The 18501-nt window shown below is 41.0% G+C and overlaps 1 protein-coding gene across 1 annotated transcript; it reads right to left on the reverse strand.

Annotated features, from left to right (window-relative positions):
- Window positions 1-8527: 8527 nt before the first annotated feature.
- Window positions 8528-10839, reverse strand: gypc (glycophorin C (Gerbich blood group)). The gene is made up of 4 exons (XM_068309104.1): window positions 10701-10839; window positions 10266-10371; window positions 9267-9305; window positions 8528-9183 (listed from the first exon to the last, which is right to left on the reverse strand). The coding sequence occupies exons 2-4, from the start codon at window positions 10357-10359 to the stop codon at window positions 9005-9007; spliced, it is 312 nt and encodes a 103-aa protein (XP_068165205.1). The 5' UTR covers window positions 10360-10371; window positions 10701-10839; the 3' UTR covers window positions 8528-9004.
- Between the last annotated feature and the right edge of the window lie 7662 nt (window positions 10840-18501).

Below are 18501 nucleotides of genomic sequence, written 5' to 3' on the forward strand. Positions count from 1 at the left end.
GATTGAAATCGATTTATTTATTTAAAAAAATAAACATTTTGTTAAAATACTAAATAAAATATTTTGATTTTTTAATCAATATACACTATTGCGATAATAAATCAGAAAATACCTTTATTGTGATTCTGAATAATCTATTTATAATCAATTTAAAGTAAATACTGACCATAACAAAATTTAATATTCACAAGTAGTCTTAATGTAACCAGGTGATTCTGGAGGGAATATTCATGGTATACCCCACAGTATTGATTAAATGTGGACAATACTGACAGTAGAATCCTGCACCCGGTAACCCATAAATGTGTGTAGCCATGACCAGCTTTTATTACCTGTCTCTTTGTTCGAACTCAGTGTGATGATGTGATGTATTGTTTAGGAATGTGCAACTGTGGTTAAGTGTTACATTGTCTGAAAAAGTTCTATTTTTAAGCATACAAAGGACCATGACATTATATTACTGTTTCCTTTTGGAGTTATTTTAGAAAGATGTGCAGGTTCAGTTTGGCCTTCCTGTCTGTTTCTTGATCTTGAATCTGAGAACATCTTATGAAAACTTGAAAACTGCCTGAATGGTCTTCAACTAGTTGACCTCGCTGTTATTTGAAAGATTTTTCCAAGAGTGCATGATCCCATCTGGAAAAAATGTCTCATAAAAAATATAGATTTGGCCGTGCAAACTGTAAATTTGTCTCTCTGGTCTAGTGGTCTTCGAAGGGAAGGGTTCACTTTGTTTAACTTAACCTTGCATGCATTGACTAAACTTTGTACATTGATGTAGTCAAGGTCAAATACATATTTATTCAGGGTCTCCGCCTTTTGCATGCAGCTCTGTCTGCCTACACTCCACCAGACTGAACAGCTCTGAACGATTTATGTGTAGTCAATGCAGTTAATGCCAGCATCATATATCATGGTGATTTATCCTTTGCGAGGGGCTTGCTGCAACTTGCCATGAACCAATTTCATATATATATTGTCAGAATGTCAAAAAAGAAAGACCTAAGAAGTCAAATTCACGATATTTCCTGTTGCACATCTGTCAGTCATAAAGTAAGCTAGAATTCCCTGTTTGTTTGTCATTTGGGACTTACTGTCATGATGGCTCAGCTTGTGCTGACTTCCAAAATCACACTTGTAAATCACGCATCAAGATTCTTCTGGGTGAAAATAATGAGGAAGACAGAAACTTTTATCGGTTTTATTTGGTGTTTGGTGCTCAAACCAAGAAGTTCAGAGCTGTTTTGTGCAGCAGAATCCACAATTTGAATCACAGTCACACCGTAAACATTCCCAGATATCAACACCAGAATTGCTGCACATGTGAGAGCTTCACATCATGACTTATGGATTGTTGCCTTTAGCAGTGAGAGTTCATGGAGGTCATGTGATCACTCTATTCTTTCAACAAGCTCGATGGAAATCCGTTCAGCAATCTTTTCTGTAATAAAAAAAAAAATCGAATCTGAAAACATGATCTGGATGAAGACCAGGATGGAACGGACGCATCGCTGGCTTCAGTCCAGTGTTTTTACACTAACAGCCTTCTGATGGACGTGGATAGAACTCCTGTGTGGAGGTGATCAAACCCCCGTCACGTCTCCTCCCATCAGCTCCACATCTTATTCTAGTGACGTCACCCAACCGGCTGATTGAACTCAGCTAAATAAACAACCTTAAGTATAGTCATTTTATTATGTTTTCTTTCCTGTAATTAAAATCTACTTCCCATTTGTAACTTCTAGAACCAGTTCCAGGTTGGTTGGCAGCACTGAGGGGAAACTCCTGGCATCCATGTTTCCATGGCAGGACGTTGTTTTTATGACTAAACAGCAGAAACCATCCGACAGCTATCGGCAGTGTGGACAGCTTTATTTAAATACACCCTGTTTGGACGCAGTTTAGGATTAGGTTTCTCTACGACAAGCTCTGTTATTTGTGAGCTAATAGCTTCCAAAGAGGCCGACAGGTTGATTTGTGATGTCGACGTTTGCTTTTAATGACTTTGCATCTCAAATGGAGCCGAGCAGTTGTTCCTTTTAATAGAAAGATCCAGAAAATGATTGATAGCAGACAATTAAAGCACCTATTAAAATCTAATGGCCACCTGAGGTCCCTGGTTTCCTCTTTAGTGATTCTTTTCATCTGAACTTTTTTTTAAATTGCAGCGTCTGAATTAAACAACAGCCTGTTTTTCATTTAGAATAAAAAAAGTCTGCAGGAGACAGAGGGGACAGGAAGACATGATTAGAATGCACCGACATTTAACTCCAAAGCATTCTGCATCAGAACATGAGAACATGCGAGCAGAGGAGCTGTGGTAACGTTCCAGTAAGCAGACCCAACTTTTTACTGGGGCATGCAGAGTGGCGTTTACACAGCAGTAAACTCACCCCCAAACTCTGACGATAACTCGTGAACTTTCAGTTTCATCCCGTTAAGTGTGGTTCAGAGCGGAGGGAATGTTCTGCCCCACATCTGAAGCTCATCATCGATTATTCCGACACCATAAAGAGTCAAACTTTTATTTTTTGTTGGAAAAGGCAACTCCAGCAAGTTGTTTGAACTTTAACACGGATAAATCCAATAAAGCCATGTGTGTTATTTGATTTCACATTAATAAGTGGAAATTTAACTCGATTAATCGCTGGTTTGATGAATATCAAGACTAATGTTGAAAATGTCTTCCGCTCAGTTCATGAAAAGCATTTTTAACGTGTTTGAATTTAATTTGATTAAAGGTTTGAAGACAGAAATCTTGTTAATCGTTCAGTTTTTGTAACATTTTTTAACTATCAAAATGTAATTAATATCATTTTGCTTCTTTCTCTTTCTCCTGTCTGTTTACTTTGTTGTAAGCTGGCAATCAAGAAAATGGAAGTTAAGGTCAACAATGCAGCATTTAGCTTCATAGAAGTGTCCCAGGAGACGGAAGACGCTCTGGTTCCGGAAACACAAACTGTGGTTAATTAATTACTGCACAGTTCTCAGTTTAATGGGCAGTAAATTACACAGGAGGGCATTTTTCATGTCCGTGAAACAAAGCACTATCTTAATTTCCTCCATTTTATGTGCAACAAATGATTTATTATCACCAGTCGGAGGCTTAGACTTGTTTTGCACCACTTTCTCCATAAAATCACATCATTACATTATACGAAGTAATTTCATGAGTATGTTCAAGGATAAAACTCTTATTTTGAGACAAATATAGAGTGCACAAGGCGGCTGTGTGCCCTTTAACTTTAGTATCTGTCTTTTCTCTTTCACTTCATGCGTATGAAACTGGTAACGAACCATATATGAGCGCTTTTATGAGCAGATAAGTTCCCATTCAGTGCATTTAATAGCAGCGTGAAACGTTCCTGTATAAATTTTATTTTCAGAAGACTTTTATTATATCACACACAGACATACACACACACACACACACACACCTTCACACTCTCTACTAACACACACATCCTATCAGTTCATTATTATGTTCTTCATGCATTGCCATATATTTATCTTTGTTTCCCTCAAATTCCGCCTGCAGAGTCACGTCGGGACGACTGTGAGCGATTCCTGTAGCTTCCAGTGAGTTTCCAGCAGTAAACACATGGTAAACAACAATAAAACCACAGTAAATAAACCATAAAGACACAATAAAACAAGCCACAGACTGCAAGAGAACATCAGCTGATATGTGCAGAGCAGAAGAGAAGCAGCGTCCAGCCTCATGAAGGTGAGCCGTGTCATGGTTTGACGAGTCGGTCACACTCATGGCAAAAAATAAAAACGAGTTAGCTTCAACGTTTCTTCCTTGTTTGGCAGTAAAAGCTATAAAACTTCTATAAACTGACATAAAACACAATCTCTGGTTGACTGTTCATGGATTATTTAGTGATTATCGCACGTCAGCCGTGATATAAAGGGCGATTCCTGCTCGTCTTCAGTCATTTTTACCACATTTTATTTCCTGTTGAATCGTGTTGAGCCAAATCCAGACAAGAGAGGTTTTCCTTCTTAAACGTTTTAATTACTTCTCTTCAAAAACATTCCTAGACCAAATTTAACAACATCATATATGGTTGGAATTAACATTTTAACATGCTATTAACAACTTCACTTATCATACTTAAGTGCATGTGCGGTAGCTGTGTCTGAGATTAAAAAACCTGGTTGTTCGTTTAGTTTACAGCTAAATCCAAATGAAAGAACGTGATCAAAAGGGCTGTGACACACTGGAGCACACAGAATCCCTCCTGAGGGCCAGGATTTAAAGCGTCTCCTGTGAAAGCCCCGCTTCAGGTCCAAATTCACCAACATCTGCCACCCATTTATCAGAACACGCCCGTAGATACGACTATTAGCCAGAGCAGCCGGCTGGGCTCGGGCCACCACCGCTAACCAGAGCTGAAGGATGAGCCGCAGGTCCGAGCCCGACATGGAAAGGCCTGCAGCAGCTTGTAATTTGGAGCCACATGCGACCTTTAATCATATCTTGATCTACATCCTTCACTCCTGCGTCTGACGGTCGCCAAAGCTAATTTGAGATTTTGTGAGTCTGGCGGTCTCTTCCTGATCGTCGGTCTGCGTTTGGTAACGTTTGGTGTTTTATCGAAGCACCAAAATGACCGGACGGCGCCTCGTGAACCAGAAGAACGTGACATTCTGATGACGGAGTTTGAATTGGAACTATGCAGCATGTGTGTGTGTGTGTATGTGTGTGTGTGTGTGTGTGTGTGTGTTCATTAAAACCTGCTGTAAACAGAACTCATTAGCGACCTGTTAGGGAGGATGCGCTTTATTTTTGCCTCCTCTGAGCGGTGGAGATTGTTTACAGGGTGACATACTGTATAAACCACATGATGGTTCCCCATCAGAACGGGTGGAGCGGCCTCTCAGAGGAGCAACATCACATCTTGGAGATCATGGGATGTGAAGCTGCATATGTTAAGATAGTCAGAGTGATACCTGGTGATAGCAGAATATTTATACGTCTGGTTTCTGCTTTCCTTTTTGCTATCTTTGGTGGAGATCTTCAACAGCTGGATGGATGAATCTCCTCATCGGTCCTGACTGAACACGTGGAGGTCAAGACGCTTCAGAAGAGGAATGATGCCTTCGGCGTTGTTTGAAGTGGGAGCATCTGTCCCCTGGGGGAGATCACAAATCAGGAGTTGGGACAAATAAAGCGTCCTCCACCTTCAGCTGCTGCTAAAGAGCAGCCTGCACAGATGGGTTATTAAAACCCGCTGGATCCATGCTAACATGCTAACACGCCAACGGATGCCAAGCGAGTGGAGATCACATCGGATAAGATCCGTAACCGATCACTGCTCGGCGTCACACACAGAGGATGAGAAAACACAGCCGCCATCGGAGGCGCCAGATGTTCCCAGTCTGCCGTCAATCCAGTCCACATGTCAAAGGAATCAGCTGCTGCATTGTGGCGGGAGCTTATGTGATGATGTCACCGCCTCCAAAACATCTGACACGAAATAATCAGATCATATAAAGAAAATACTTCGAGGCTGAGCAAAGTGGAAAAGGAAGGAGCTCATAGTTGAAGCTGACAGGCATCAAACTCATTCTGGAACCGTGTCGTCGGTCGTGTTCATCTCAAACTAACAGCAGAGCTGTGGCCCATGTGGGCCAGGAGTCTGTGTCCAATCATTAGTGTTAGCCTCTTGTACTGGTTAATGATGGGATGCAGTTCCAGCAGCTGCTGCAGGAAGTTCCAGCCATCTATTTCTTCACGCCGATGCACCAGAATCCAAACGCCACCACCATCTTCTTCTTCTTCTTCTTCTTCTTCTGGGATGTGAGGTCTTCCAGCTTTATTTCCAAGAAGAAGACACAAGGAGTTTGTATTCTGTCCCTTCATTATATTCAGGTGTGTTTTAGGTGCACCTGGATTCAACCAATCCCAGGAAAGATAGGTAAATCCCGCCTCCACCCTCTTCCAATATCTCTGTCTCTTTGGTTTCAAATCAAAAAACAACTTTTTATAAATGTAAGTGTTCACCAATGACCTGCATGTACTGAGTGGACTGACCCTTTAGCGCTCCCAGACCTCCTTCCAGGACACTCAGCTTCCAATTAGCTCTGTGGTTGAATACTGGGCAGCTCCCAGTAGCTGACAGCAGGAGTCTGTGGTCAAACTGGGCACCTCCTCGCCGTGATGTGTGCGGCTTTGTGAAACTGAATCACGCCATTGTTGAGCAGGAACGTCCGGCCAGCCTCCCCTGGATAAATAAGGGTTGAATAAAAACCAATCTGGGAAGAGGTGGTTTGAGTTTTCGATCCATCAGCCTCTATATGACTAACCAGGCATGCTGGGAAATAGTTCCTTTCCATGCCCGTGTTTTGATGAGTCACTCTTGGCCAAAAAGCATCTGGAAAATCGAGCTGGTGTATTTGGTGCGCGATGAAAGAGAAAAACATAATGAGGTGCTGCTCAGCCTCCAGGCAGAGAGAGAACCTCAATGTGGACGCAGCTCCTCAGCTTTCGGCCCGGATGGGACCAGACAGGACGGTTAGGTCAACATCCGACCTCCCTCCTCCAGCAGGACGGATGAGACTTCATCACCGAGTCAGGATGAGGTCCTGGTCCAGACTGTTGGTGCTGCTGTTATACACATCTTCACTGGAACAGCGAGACTCGGCTCATCTGGCCTCGTCTGCACTCATATGGGTCGGATTAGAACCATCACACACACACAATCACATACACACATACACACTTATGAGTGATACGATGGCGGCTTCCCATGAACTCAGTCACCCCTGAGAAGTGAGATCTCGCTTCAGAGACGTCCCTCTGCTTGTTCAATAGTTTTCCAGGACATTCCAGGACCTGGATCTACAGAGCATCATGGCCGGTTCGGGTCAGACGCCAAAACTGGAACGTTTTCCTCCTTGTCACATTCGTGTCAACCTGGATGGAAGTCAGGAACTCAATTTGTCTCAACCTGCAAACAGACTGACTGATCAATCAGACCTCATGTGATCAGAGCAATCGATCCTGAGAAGGAGACTCTAATAATTATAGCGGTCAGTCGTTTATTAAGTGTTCAGTTCAGTTATGAGACAAATAAAGACAGAATGGAGTTTAGTCAGAGAACATCATGAATAAATAAAACTGTCAGACGAAAGTAATGAAGGAAAAGTTTTAAAAGAGGAAGTTAAATAAAGTTCCACTCAAGTGAAAACTACACATTGTGGTAATTAGAAATATGTCATGGAGGAAGTGAGGAGATGAAGAGATTTAGGGGGTCCTCCTCCTCTGGAGAACAAGGGACAGAATATTTTCTATCTTTGATAAGAGCTGATGGAAACCAGGAAGCGGCTGCAGGATGTGAGATGACCGTCCAGCTTCAGACTCGATACCAGGCTAAATAAATCACTGCCTGGAATGGATACGGTTCCACATTCCAGCGAGATCCGCGGGGAATATATTCTGCCAAAATTTCCCTCCTCTGGAAAATGTTGTCAAAAAATTAGTCAGCTCTCCCGGGAAATTCACAGCGCGTTTTTATTTCTTGGATTCTTTTCCTCCGAACGGTTTCATCTCATTCCTTTCCCGCCAGCGTTTGTTATGGAGAACGTCGTCAGCTCAGGAACTGATTTGACGGGTGAGTCACAGATGAAGTTTCCAACCGCCGAAGAGCTCCTTCCTCCCCCTCCTCTTCGTCCTCCTTCTCCTCCTCCTCAATCCACTGCTTGTCTTCTAATCAATGAAACCCACACATGTGAACACTTTTGATGAGCCACCTGTTCAGGTCCCAGTGATGGGTCGGGGTCAGGGTCAGGGTCCCGGTGTCACGTCACAGGAATCGCTCCTTCTACTTCTACTCCTCCACAACATCATCAGTTCTGATTCTCTTATCCCTAAAGTTGTTTTTTTGAGATGCTAAAGCCTAAAAAACTTTTTCATACCATCACATTAATAGTTAATGTTTCACCATGCAAAATATTTCTCATCTGCTTTGACTGCAGTGGATTTCTGAGTTTAATTCAAATGTGATTGAAACTTTTAATTAAATGTAATTTGAGCGTGTCTAAATGAATCTGAAGCCTCTGAGATGAATCCCGTTTCTCTGTTTAGTGTGTGTTTGAAGCTGTGTTAATGAGCGACACACACTTTTAATTCGTGGCCTCCTTAGCTGAACACAAACTTTGTATTTACTCTCATTCAGGATGTTTGTGTTTGAATATTGAATGAGGAACATGAGCCCCTTGTTGCTCTTATAACAGGATCCCAGATCACTATTTTCCCACCTTCCATCCTGGTGATAATTTTCCCCTACTCTGATGTTATCGATCGTTAATTGAATATTAGCTACCGACAGGAACTTTTGTTTGTAATGGTTTATTTTGGTCCAGCAGCACCACCTGCCGGCGGCCAGCGGTTTTACATCAAGACAAAACGTCAAAAACCGACTTTAGAAAGTTCAAATTAAACTAATTACAGTAAGAATCAATAAGAATTAATCAAAATGACGGTAATAATGTCAATAAGGATGAACACGTTGACAAATTCCAAACAGACAACTTTTAATGAACATTCAAGCGGTTACATTTTAATGGTTACATTTGAGATATCTGAAATATATTTTCTAGTCATAACAAAAGCGTTTATTAGTTAACTTGAGGCACGTTTTATTTTAAACAAATTTATTTTATGGCATAGTTGAATTTTGAGTGAATAAATTCCTAGAAGTGTTTTTCACGTTGTTTTCCAAAGAAGTGCCTCTACTTTCCTTAACAGGCAGATAAATTCACATATATGGATTTTTTTATCTCATTTACATTAATTTCCTACACATCACACCCACAGCTCATCATCATCACTGCCTAAAAAGCTCCTTTTTGGTGTTGGGAATCCTGTCTCCATCCTGTTGCCTTCAGGTTCACGTGGACTTCAGACCTCTAGACTGAGGGCGAGGACACGATGACAGTTTTCAGTTATCCAGTCAAGACGCCGTGTGGAGATCAATCAGCTCATGCTGGTCCTTCATTCGTCCTCTTTGACCTTCAGAGGATCCTTGCTCTCGAGTGACGTATCATCATCAAACTCTTCATCCATGTCGTCGTCCGTCTCGTTGGTGACGTATGAGCCTTTGTGTCTGGACAGACTCCTCAGCAGCGCCGCGATGATGATGATGAGGATGAGCAGCACCGCTCCAACCGTCACTGGAAGGTGGAGGAGAGACGTCAGCACACAGAGGGTTTGTGAAGTCAAGACACCAATGATGTGACATTTAAATTAAACACACCTCCAATCAAAACTTCAGAACCGCCGTCTGTGATGGCAGCTGAAAAACAGAAATATGATATATATCAATCGTTAGAAATGACTTTGGACCGGTACCGCCTCTTGACATGTCCAGAACTCGGGTTCTGGTTCAAATGGTCCACATTCAGTCTGGATACTCTAAATCTGTAGAACCAAAACTGGGTTCGCCTCAGACTCAGATGGAGGCGCCACACCCACAAAGATCTGGGGACCACATGGCAGCTGATTTTTATTTTATTTTCTTGGCTCAGGAGCCAAACATGTGTGGCATTCAAAGACCGTCGGTCTATTTTAGCCCCACTAAACGGGCTCAGCTCAAGTTGACGCTGCACAAAAAGTGTCATCCTATGAAAACAAGATGGAACTTCTGTTTGTCTGACAGCAGAAACCCTGACAGCAAACCAGTTTAGTTTAGCGAAGACAAGAAACGAGTTTTCTTTGGGTTGAGCATCTTAAAACTCAGCTTTTGTTCACGTCAAGCCTACATTTCATGCAGATTTGTCAAGAAAAATGTCCTAAATAGATTAAAAAAAACCCTGCAGAGATAAGTTTGTTTTTTTTAGATCATATCTATTGATGCATTAAAATCAGAAATGTGTGCAGCGTAATCACTGATCTGATGGTTTAACTGCATCAACAAGCATCAAAACATGAAAATCAATTATCCATTAACAATTCAACATCTCCAATCTTTAGTTCATTTATTCATCGTGTGTGCGGTAACGCAGTCTGCTGGCAAATTTAGATTTGGACTCAGATCCCCGATGTGGAGACGAGGACCAGTGGGCCTTGGCGTCTGGGCTCTTATCTCCACGGCAACAGACCCTGGAGGCAGCTCCCTCCGTCTCACGCTCTTCTCTGAAAACAGGCTGATAAGAACACGCCCTGCTCAACGCCAGCGCACACGCAGCAGGGAAAGAACGGGATCACAAACCGACCTGCGTTCTTCATGTCTTTATGATCACATACATGACCCTACCCTTCGTCACCATCTCCAGATTGACCTCAACGACAGGAGGAGGGGTGCCGGGGGGCGTCATGACCACGGAGGGAGGAGTAGTGTGAGCGTCCATGATGACATCCACCTGAAATGAATTGTGTGCTTATTTGACACAAAAACCAGTTGTCCTGAACGGTTCTGTCTGGATTCTCTGTCCTCCTCTGTCCACAAAGGAAGTTCTCTTGAATCTGATTTCATTTCTTCACCAACTTCCACACACATCTCAACTTTTCTGACACGCAACTGTTTTCAGTTTACCGTAGAACAAGCAGCACAAAAGAGAACATGTGTAGGGAAAAGTTCAGCATGAAGATGAATGAATGAGAAACAGTTCTCCCTGTCTGTAAAGTCCAACAACAGCTCATAAAATCTCACAGAACACCGAAACAACAAGGCAAACAAGCAACAACTCACCAGTTGTGTGTCTTCAGCAGGAGACGGGAGGCTCTGCTGGACTCAAACATGCTCGGTGCTGGGTGTGGTTGAGTCCCCAGGGTCCGGATCCGTTGCCTCCGAGCCAGCGTGCAGCTGGACTCCACCTCTCGGATGCTGTGCAGCCTGCAGACGCCTGCGCAGCTGCAGAAGCCTCCTTCTGTAGACGCTTCCTGTTGCAGCCGGGAACACCAGATGAATCATCGCTGCACAATTTTTACTTTCCTGGATGCATGCTTGAAGGCTTCAGGAATGTTGGACCATGTTTACTTTCCATCACCATGGTGATGAGAAGATCTGGGGTGAACTGTTTAAATAGTAATAAATCCTAATAGTTAAAGTTGGATTAAAAAAGGTTAAGGTATGATATTTCATCTAAAGCTTCTGATCACGGGTGATCGATCAGAATCTGATTAATAACCAGTGGTTGACCCCCCCCCCTCAAACGAAAACAAACCGCTTTATAAACTGGATAAACTGGTGCGAGGGAAAAGCAAGCGACAACAGCGCCCTCTAACGGACACACACTGAAACTGCACCAGAAAACCCAATTCTTTCCTTCATCCTTCCTTCCTTCCTTCCTGTGTTATGCTGCTGCCTGACGTCACAGGCATTTGAAGGCCGGTTGTTGCGGCCTGCAGTTGTTTTCCTGTTTCCTCCGCTCACAAACAATGGTGACCTCTGACCGGTTTTCACGTCTTGAACTTTCTCACAGGACAAAATTCAGTCTGTTGCTGCTTCAGACTCCATTTATCCAGCATATCCCACAATCACCTTCTACCATTTCTCTTCAGCCAACAGCTCCTTGCAGACACGTGTCCTCCTTCCTGCCATCAAACCCAAACCGCCGATCTGGATTTGAACCTGCGCCTCTGTCGCCATAGCAACCCTCATATTGTCAGCCTGCAGAGCCGTGCAGCGACAGAGTGGCCATCTCATGTCACATCTTCCCCTCCCTAATCCCATAATCCTCTACTGCCTCCACTCCCACATCGGTCCAACCCTCATGGATGGCTCCTACACCATCATCTGAAAAATGTCCTTTATGAAATCCTCTGAAAGCAACCTCCTTTGTCAATGAAAGTTTAGGGTTTTGATGTATTCACATCTTTTCAACAATAGAAATGCAAGATTTTAAAGTTTCTAGGCAGAGGTGGTTGACCTTTTTCCATTCATGTTAATATGGTAATAGATTGTTCTACAAGGAATGAAAATTCAGGCATACCTTTAAGTTCCCTTCTACTTAAGAACTTTGTCTATACAGTGGGAAAAAAAGTGGTCAGCCTCCAATTGTGCAAGTTCTCCCACATGAAGAGGAGACCTGTAATTATCATCATAGAAATATCTCAACTACGAGAGTCAGAATGAGAAAAATCCAGAAAATCACATTGATTTTTTCAAGAATTTAATTGCAAATTATGGTGGATATATTTGGTCACCTACAAACACGACATGTGCTTTATCAGTCATTTCTGTTTAATATAGGTTTTAAACAACATCATTCTGGAGAATATTCTTGTCATTCTTTTGTTAGAGTTTTTCAGTATTTCGTTCATCGATCATCTTGCTTTGGTATTGTGTATAAATTTTTTATTTGGCAATCCTTTAATTGTAAGAAAATCCTTTATTTTTACTCAACACCTCTGACGTATCATTCCATCTGGTTTTATGTTAATTACTTTTACTCTTTTATGGGCCATGGACATAACAGAAATGTAAAAAACAACAAGGACTTCAAATAAAATTGAATTTAGTTACTTATGTCAGATTTATAACACTACTCAACCATGTTATAGACTCACCCAAACCATCTTCATGCATATAAAAAAAAAACCAAACCCAACTGATACAGGCCTGGACAAAAATGATGGTACCCCTAACTCAATGCTTTGCTGCACACCCTTTTGAGTCACTAATCAAGGTGATTTCTGTAACTCAGTGAGACTTCAGCACCTGTCCACAGGTATTTTGGCCCACTCGGGAGCAAACTGCTTTTTACTTTTATTTCTCATGAAAAAAGGGTGAAAACGTGTACTCAAAGGACATTTGACACATTCATTGACCATAAAGGCAAGAAGACGTGTTATAATATTTAAGGGATTGGGTGATTTCAATTGTGTACAAGTACTTTTTAAATATTTTGAGCACACTGCAACATTACTGCAATGTTAACTGATACAAAATTTTCATACCATTACATCCCTAACATATATATTTTTGTACATGTATATTTACATATACTGTATATATGGACAATCACAACTTTACATGTGAAGAACAGCTGTAAGCCTCTGATCAAGCAAATACTTTATCAAAAAGTATCCATGGGTAGTAGTTGTACGTCAACCAAGTTTAAATAAACTTAGAGCTGTCAAGGTAAAAATTGTATTGCCTTGATCAGAATAAGAGGGAGTGATTAATCTTCAGAATAAAACAACTGATTCATTCAACTGAACCCATTCATCTGATCAACAAAGTCAAAATTGTGAATATGATTAATTTAAAAATAGAAATTAAGGTTTCTAGATCAATCACAAGCGTTAACACTATTTGGACTGATTTACCTTTAGCCTTCTGTGCAGGCAGCTCATCACTGGATCGCGATGGTGTTGATTGGGGGTAGCTTGCTTTGTAAGGTCCATCTATAGGCCTCTCTTGGGGAGGTGTATCTGATGAGGGGCAGTGGTCTTTTTCAGCCTTCATAGCCATGCAAGAGTGGGGAAAATGGGTGATTATCAGTTGTGCAAATAATTTATTGCTTAATTCAGTGTTAAACCTTTACACTGCACAAGACCGACCATACATCTACAAGTACTTTCCATTGAAAATTACTCTCTAAACAACACAGCATGTTTCTTCTTGCTGGACTCTGGCCTTTGAATGACTGCCTATTTACTGTATGTGAAACTCAGTTGAGATGACAGTGTAGACATGTCTAACATAAAACCCTGGATCAAACAGGAACATATTACTCGTATGTGAACTTTGATGTAACTTGTATGCAGTTAATGTGCCATGACGATCTTTTTAGTTTTAGACAAATGCGTTGTTTTTTTTAAAATGAGGATTGTGTTATCCTGACATCGTCTTTCTGCAAGACCAGTTGAACCAACATGTGATGCTTCATGGATACAAATTCTTGCATCCAGTCGGGTTTGGTAGTAATTTTAAAAAAAAAAATCTAAGTTACATTTTAGACCCTCTTTATCAATGTAGATTTGCTCATATCAATTACTTTTATCTTCCATGTTTATGTAATGTGCCCCCTCCATAGTCTGTATTCACTTTAACCAGGAGTAAATGAGGCGCTGCATACTAGGAGGAGACAAGTGTCAATATCAGACAACCTTGTATGTGACCTTGTATAATTTAAATTTTTAACCTGAGTTCTTTACGCAAAATTACAAGACCCTGATCTCTTAGCCCTTTTACAGTGTTGAGAGCTCCTGCCCTACGTCATTGAGCATTACCAACACTGATATGCCTTGCTTCGTGTAGACGTAAGGACCTCCAGCCTGTCATAGCATTAATAATGACACCACATGCCATGACAATGGTAACAAAACTGTTAAATACAAAAAGTTACTCTTAAAAACATGCATTATATTCTCATGTCATGCACTATGAAATGTTTTCTCCTAAAATTGAATTATCTTGTGTCTATGCAATTTTAAAATAGTTTGAGCCAGTAATGTGCACTTTGTCGGGTGCAGAGCGGTCATTAAAGGGACAGTAAAGTTAATTTTAAGTGACATAGGTTGTTCATTATGAAAAATAGAATATGTTTAGATTTTTTTTCACATACTGTTCTGACCCGCTATCATCATAACAAATAAATGCAGACTATGGATGTTACAGAAGTGACAGGTGATGCTCATTCAGACACATTTCCCTCATCAGATCAAGTCCAACAGCAGGTCTGCAACAGGTCGCCAGCCAGCCTCCCATTTACTGCCCGTTTCTCGGCGACTCCGCCCGATCCCTTAACGTGACTCTAGGGAGGACTGCTGCTTTGAACAAGCTGCTTATTTGCACAATCGTGGGGAAAACACGTTTTAGGCAAAAACAGTTGTCCATTTTGTCTCCAGTCAACAAAAACGGAACTTAAATGTCGCCATGAGGCACTCGGAGATGTGGGCTATTTTTAGCTCGTCACTGTTTCCTTATGCAAATATTTTGTTAATAATTTTGTAAATACAATAATGACTAAAAGTATCACTGGTATTTATGTAAAAAAAAATTTGCTTTCACTGTCATTATATTTATTTAACACAAAACAACCTTAAATCATTCTCAGTGCAAAAAAAAAAAAAGTTTAAAAAAAATTACTTACCTGAGCATTTTCAAATTTTTCCTCACACTTGTTGTGGTGGCTCCGTAAAATATGTAATCTTCTTTGAAAACGATCCATTATAAAGAGTTGGTGTTGGGGTGTCCGAGGAGAAATGGGGTGCTGGTGCTATGTCTTCCCTTAACTAGCTGAACTTTTCCACTCCCTACTCCAGCTCTGATTGGATAATTGGACAACAAGGTGGTGGGGGATGGGCACACAGGAGCGTGCTCACCTCTGAGAACTCAAACTAAAGCTTCATGACCCCCCTTTCATGATCACCACTTTTTTATAAATTTATCCAAAACAGAATCAGTTCAATATGAATCCTGTACTATAAAAAGGGACATCTAATTAAAAATTCAAACCAAACACTTAACCTTTTTTTTTAAATTAAATTTTTAACCAATTACCGTATTGGCCCGAGTATAAGACGGTGTTTTTTGCATTGAAATAAGACTGAAAAAGTGAGGGTCGTCTTACATTCGGGGTCTGGACATTATACCCATTTACAACGCTAGATGGCGCCAGATATCTTTAAAGCGAATGCTGAACTCAACTCCCCAGGCCAAAGAGAACCCCTGTGAAGAAAAATAAAAAATAGCGGCAAGAGAGTAGAAAATAAGATAACAGAAAATAGAGAAACGTAGCGACAATCTGGAGACTACCGTTAGACTTCACTTTGATGGTTAATGCAGTTATTGCGACGTTTTATCACAGATTGATTTATTTACATTTCAGAAACCAGAAGCCATTCATTTACAAATGTGATTTCACTTTACATTTTAAATGTAAAGATATTAAGATGTGATGGACAGTTTTGCATGATTTGAATGAGGCAAAATAATATGCTTTTTCTCTCAAATACATTGTTATAATCATTAGTTTCAGATGTACTGTCATTTTCTGTATAATAATTAAATTTGGTGTTCAAAAAGTCTTTTTAAACTTGAGTCTGTAAAAAGCAGGGGTTGTCTTATAATCAGGGCCGTCTTATATTCGGGCCAATACGGTAAGTCTGTCAAGTTAGTTAAATGAATCTTTTTGTTACGTAGGACATATCTTGAGAAAGTTTATCTATCCTTTAGAGTTCCATATACTGTGAAGCTGTTCTGAAGGCCCTGTGCTGCTGCATATACACACAACCCCAAAATCAAAGTGGACTTATTTCCATCAGGTCCATCGGGTTTTGGTCCAAGTGATTTGGGGCCATGCATCAGTATCATGATCTTAGTTGAAAATTAAAATGCATGGAGACCAAAAATTGTTTTCCATAAAAACAAAAGCCACATACATTGTCACATTTTAAGCAAAAAATGTTGAGGCTTCGGCCATGGAAATGAGGGTTCCCAGTGGATTTGACTTCTGAGATTTTTTTTTTGGCTATCAAGGGCAGTGAGATGATCCACTGGATCAGTTTTTAAGAGTCTAGCCCCATGAAAACCCCCCCTGTTCCATGTTTGAGGCCTACTGCTAGTGATGAAGCCTGAGGATGTTAAACTTGCATGAACGAGTCTTGCTCCCTGGTTTTTGAGTATTGTCATCAAAATACCACCAGGTATTAGGTCTCCCCCTGAGTTTGGATGTGCAATATGAGATCCCCAACTCTAAAAGGGGCCTCCACATGGTATAAAATACTTGACAGTACAGTAGTGTTGCAGGTGGACTGATTACAGGGACTTCTACAAACACTATAGCCATGCAGTCAGGCACAGGGAACACTCAAAAATCCTTTTGTCGTAATTTATTATTACTTTCGGAGGGCAGTAGATGAAACAAAAGAGGCTGACAGCAATCAAGGCTGATTTTATCTAAATAGAACAAACTAAACACAAGCATGTATGAAATGTGTAACACAAATATAACACAAAGCATAGGTCTATCATCAAACAACATAAAGATACCAGCTAGATAATTCATTCATGGATACCAAAGGAACTCACATTCTCACGCAGACAAACAATTGCCGTCAGATAGTTGTAGAGATCTGCTGCAAGGCAAATGGAAAGGGACTCACACCTGGTCCCAGTCTAATTTATCAATTTTCCAACCTCAAGCTCCTCCCACTTCCCGATCCTCCCATCGCTCCTCCACCGAGCCTGCTCTTCACAACACATGGGCCTGTTTCTCAGCTGACAATTAAACCTTTAGAGTACAAAATGGCTAAAATGGCCTAAATCACAGATTTATTTACTGAAATAAAGCCTGATTAAAACTTACAGGCTTGATATGGGGTCCAATGTGAATACTCAAACATATTTTCAGACCTCCAGGGGCCTCTAGGCATAAACAGAGGCCAAACAGACATGTTTTTTGAACACTGTTGCTCTTTTGCTCTCATTTGACCTCTGTGGCACTTTGAGAGATGAAACCTGGACTGTGGGATCTCTGAAAATGATGAAATAAAATGGTGGTAGAACCATTTTGATAGCCTCTCCCATACAGGAAGTAGCTCCAGGAACCATCTAGAGACACGTCCTTGAAAATGTTGCTTTATGGGGGTGACCTGAATGACCTTCAAAAGTTTCAGCTCATTTGAAGTAAAAATGGCTGATTTATAAGACTTCAAAGTCCAGACATATGCAAAGTTTCCCATGGCGCCAGGTAGTACAGGAAAGTCATAGAGACACCAAATCACCACACTTAAAAAAAATCAGCCCCAAGGTCATAGTAAAAAAAATTCTGACCCTAGTCCATTTCTGAAAAATTAGGTCTTGCTACCCTCTTAGACCCAGAGACCCTGAGAAGGAACTCATTTCAGCCACTTGTACTCAGCATCCTGTTTTTTAAATGATAGAATCAGATGAGATATTTTTTTTCTAATGGGCCAAAAGCCTGAAATGGATTATTTAAGGCCTATTTTAGGCCCAATCTCTGATTATTAAATACATATTAATTTAAAAATTGTCTTACATCTTTAATTTGATTCAGTCATTATTTCTGCCTCTTTCTTCTTTTGCCTTTTAACATGTTAAACATGTTACATAAAGTCTATTATGGATGATGCCCTATTTTGGGACCTAATCCAAAAATGACATGCTCATATTCAAATCAATGTATCACAGCCAAAAGGTTACTTTGGACAAAGGAAGAATTAAATTTAAGAGAAGGCCTTGAGATTTTTCTAGATATGTAGTTATAAGGATATACGGTACTGAGGCCAAAATGGCTGCAGTGTTCACTACAACAGGGGTCACCAAATGGCGGACCACAGTCCGGATCCGGACCGCGTGATGGTTCTGTCCGGATCCGTGACCGCTCCGTGATAAATTCACGAGAGTAGATTTTCTTGGCACATTTTTAATTGCAGTTCGCGGCTACAGACGGCGGGCGCTGCTCCTCCAGTTAATACGGTAATAGCTCCACTCAGTTCAAAACCATTTTACCTGGTTTATATGGTCTGAACACGTTGCATGAATTAGAAGTGGTAACATGAAGCTATGAAACAAAGCA

The sequence above is a fragment of the Antennarius striatus genome, chromosome 24, assembly GCF_040054535.1.
Source record: "Antennarius striatus isolate MH-2024 chromosome 24, ASM4005453v1, whole genome shotgun sequence".
Taxonomy (NCBI): Eukaryota; Metazoa; Chordata; class Actinopteri; order Lophiiformes; family Antennariidae; genus Antennarius; species Antennarius striatus.